This window comes from Plectropomus leopardus, unplaced genomic scaffold (genome assembly GCF_008729295.1).
Source record: "Plectropomus leopardus isolate mb unplaced genomic scaffold, YSFRI_Pleo_2.0 unplaced_scaffold4564, whole genome shotgun sequence".
In the NCBI taxonomy this organism is placed as follows: domain Eukaryota; kingdom Metazoa; phylum Chordata; class Actinopteri; order Perciformes; family Serranidae; genus Plectropomus; species Plectropomus leopardus.
Window position 1 is genome coordinate 161 of NW_024650048.1, and position 4,307 is coordinate 4,467.

Here is a 4,307-nt window from a genome sequence, read left to right on the forward strand (position 1 = left end):
CTAACTGTGTCAGTAGTCTAACTGTGTCTGTGTCAGTAGTCTAACTGTGTCGGTAGTGTAACTGCGTCGGTAGTGTAACTGTGTCAGTAGTGTAACTGTGTCAGTCGTCTAACTGTGTCAGTAGTGTAACTGCGTCGGTAGTCTAACTGTGTCGGTAGTGTTACTGCGTCGGTAGTGTAACTGCGTCAGTAGTGTAACAGTGTCAGTAGTCTAACTGTGTCAGTAGTGTAACTGTGTCAGTAGTGTAACTGTGTCAGTAGTCTAACTGTGTCAGTAGTGTAACTGTGTCAGTAGTGTAACTGTGTCAGTAGTGTAACTGCGTCAGTAGTGTAACTGTGTCAGTAGTCTAACTGTGTCAGTAGTGTAACTGCGTCAGTAGTGTAACTGTGTCTGTGTCAGTAGTGTAACTGTGTCAGTAATGTAACTGCGTCAGTAGTCTAACTGTGTCAGTAGTGTTACTACATAGCATATTCATAATCATATTTAAACTTCGTCACTCCGTAGGTTTACACGAAGTGGCGTTATTGTGTCGCTGTGACTAAAACTGGACTTTTTAAATGCATGTTAGTGCCTCTGAAAACAGACTAACACACCCAGATAATTCGATTAAAAATCGATTTCCTTCTTCATTTAACACCTCAGTCCGACTTTAACTGGACTCGGTGTTCTGCGGTGTCCTGGTCACCGCGCCGGCCTCCCTCGGTGGTTAGAGATAGGGACTGTTTGTTATTTATCAGGGGTGAAGGGCTGCTGTAAAACTGGTCAGGATTTTTATTAAGTATGCACTGAGGAGAGACTAAACTGACTAATTTTGGCTGAAGTTAGGGACATACAACTTGAAAAGGTTGTATTTTATATTCATATTATATATATTACATATATATTATTACATTTATTCTGAAGCTAGGTGATTTCCTGCTGTGGATGCAGTGAAAGATATTTTTACCACCTGAAACATCAAACTGAGTGTAAATGTCGACTATATCTGAATATTGTCTCCAGCAGCTGATGGAGGCAGCAGCTGATGGAGGCAGCAGCTGAGCAGCAGAGAAGCAGCTGATGGAGGCAGCAGCCGATGGAGGCAGCAGCTGATGGAAGTACGTCAGTGACAGTGAAGGAGTGATGATCTGTTTGAGCGACAGTGTTTGTATTCATTCAGGTGTTTGCGTCGGTTAACAACGATCCAAAGCTAATACCAGTTAAACTGTAACTCAAACTAGCGTTCAGACGTGACGATGCTGAGCCGTGCAGCATCTTCAGGTACTTATCGCAGGAGCAGCCGTGTGTCGACCGTCAGCGGACAGAAATAAAAACAGCCCGGTCAGAGTGATCAGAGGTCCTCGTCGTCCTCGCTGACCATGGTGTCCAGTTCCTTGTCTTTCCGCTCGGCGCTCTCCGTGACAAACTCCCTCTGCTGCTCCTCCAGCTCCCGCAGCTCCCCCTGCAGGCGCTCCAGGTGAAACACTCGCCGGTTCCTCAGCAGGCGGCCGGGGAACGGGTTCATGTCGTTGAAGGCGATGCCGGTCAGCCTCCTGCATAAGCAAACAAAAACATTGAACAGATTTATTAACGTGACAAGAAAAAGACCGTAAATATCTGCAGAGTCTGAGATCTGCACTAAACCTCATCAACTTCACAGAACCAGAGAAGAAAAATGTCTCCTGATGCCACAACTTCAGCTCTTTTATGACTTGATGACAAACAGGCCGAGCGGCAGATAATGCCACTGAATCTATAATATTCACAATTAACCCCTTAGTGACTGTTTGTCTCATTTTAGTCTCTTGTCCTCCTTCATGCTGTGAGAATTGTGTGTGTGTTCATGCATGTGTCCTAAATGTAGTCCATCACAAATATCAGAAAAAAAGGCTTTTACAAAGCCAATAAAAAATTCCGAAAGTAAAATGTAACATCAAATGTCTTGTTTTGTGTGACATTCGAAAGATGTTCAGTAACGACACAAACGCAGTTCACCACAACTGGAAGCATGAAATGTTTCTAAAACAGGAGAAGAAGCCGATGAGCCAAATAAGAAGAAATGCCCATAAAATTAGCATTAAATTATTTTTAAAAAGTCCAAGAAATTATCTGTAAATTACCAAAAAGCAAAGAAAAAAATGCCTGACATAATAATAATAATAGTTTTATCAAAAAATGTTAAATGGTAATTCAGTTTTTTATATACTCACATCCCTGTATATTATTGTTATTATTTTTATCATTTTTAATTTATTCTTAGTGGCCTGTGAGGAGGAGGGCTTTTCTGAGGGTTTTTGCATTTAAAAACAAAGTGGCATCATGACAAAAACAAAGACAAGACAAATTTAATTAATGAATATTTGATATTCCTGATTAGGAGATTTAAATACTTGTGTCTGTGTCTGAACGCAGCACGAGAAAAGTGATGCTGATGCAGGTTTCAAACGATTAATGCTGCAAATTTACGTTTACTCAAAGCAGAAAGAAATCAGATTAAAGAGTCGGTTTTGAGAGTGCTGACGGATATTTTTCTCCCACAAACATCACTGGATTAGTTTAATACTGAAGAAATCCTAAATCATGAAGATTCTCAGGTGAGGCTGAGCTCCAGCAGGTGGCAGCATCGCAACACTGACGATAAATGAATAAAAACACCTGCGGAAATAATCCCACATCATGACGCGTGGGCCGAGGTCAGGTGGTTTTACCTGCCGTCGGAGATGGTCTTGGTGAAGAAGCGCAGGTACTGGTACATCTCCACGCTGTCGTGGATCTTCAGGATGTCGTCCTCTTTGTATTTGAAGAGAGCGAGAGCGTACCTGAAGATCACCTGCAGCACCAAGCACACAGGTGATTTCTCAGGGACTCCAGTTTCAATATACAACATCATTTTTCTGTCTTCTACTGCTGCACTTTATTTCTTCTTTTAACATAAGACGACATATATTGAAACAATGTTGGTTGTTGAAACTGATATAAATAAAAACTGATTCAGATGTTTTGATTTCATTTAGATCTTTTCAGAAAATAAAGTTTTTAAGACTCAGTGTGAGACAGAAGTCACTGTTTGAAATTACGCTCAGAAAAAGCAGTTAAAATAGCTCCACCTCAGCAAAACGAATACTTGATGATATTTTTCTATAAAGTCAACATTTTTTTCTTTTTGTAAACTGGAGTTAACAGGAAATATAAGTACAAGTATAAGTACAATAACTGAAGGAGATAAAATTTAATATTGAAGAACATTTAACCACCAGAGTAAAACAAATACTAATGACTCATAAAGTCATTTTACAACATAGTGTTGATATTCATGCAAAGTGAGAAAATAAATGCAAAAGGAGGACAATGATGTGAAGCAGGGACACGTGTGCAAACTGTGGACATTTATAATGTTTAATGTGTTTATAACGATGCCTTTTTACTATATATTATTGATATTAATGCAAAATGAGGACATTATAAAAGTGGGGGCGTAATTAAAAGTTTGGACGTTGATGCAAAGTGAGGACATTTTTGGAAATATGTTTTCAGGGCTGTGTGTTTGTTTTAAAATGTATTACAGCGGTGGCGTGTTTTGGTGTTTTTGGTGTTGGGTACCTTGGTGCCCTCGTACAGGAAGGCGTCCCACAGCGGCAGCAGGATGTCACTGGGCAGACTCTCCACAAAAATCACCAGGAACCAGTTGAAGGTGATGAGAGACACGTCGATGCTGTACGCCTCAAAGTGAGCCGCCAGTCTGGGGAGCTTCTCCGCCAGGAAGTCCTTCAGCACGCGCTGGTCCGCCTGAACACACAGTGTCGTCAATAACACTGATCAGTCAATAACACTGATCAACCAATAACACTGATCACTAAAATGTAATCAGACTGGACGTTTGTGCCACACACACACACACACACACACACACACACACACACACACACACACACACACACACACACACACACAAAGAGAAGGACTATCTAAACGTGTCCTGACCTGAGAGGCCACCAGGTTGGTGGTGTAGTAGTCCTGAGGCATGACGGCCTCCACCACCGCCACCAGACACCAGAAGGCGTCCTCTTCACTCTGAAGGACCAGCAGGGCGATGGCCGCCACCCTGAGACACGTCACATGACACGTCACATGACACGTCACATGACACAGACAGTGTGCAGCAGTTCAACCCTTTAGGACTGTTTGTTATTAACCCTTTAGGCCTGTTTGTTATTAACCCTTCAGGGACTGTTTGTTATTAACCCTTTAGAGACTGTTTGTCTCATTTTAGTCTCTTTTCCTCTTCCTGTTGTGATAACTGTGTGTGTGTTGATGCATGTGTCCTAAAT

The 4,307-nt window shown here is 41.7% G+C and overlaps 1 protein-coding gene across 1 annotated transcript; it reads right to left on the bottom strand.

Annotated features, from left to right (window-relative positions):
- Positions 1–512: 512 nt before the first annotated feature.
- Positions 513–4,081, bottom strand: LOC121939335 (TBC1 domain family member 2A-like; the record flags this gene model as incomplete). The annotated part of the gene is made up of 4 exons (XM_042482375.1): positions 513–1,532; positions 2,688–2,809; positions 3,580–3,765; positions 3,961–4,081. Coding segments are annotated over 4 exons (631 nt in total), but the record flags the coding sequence as incomplete, so codon positions are not given.
- Between the last annotated feature and the right edge of the window lie 226 nt (positions 4,082–4,307).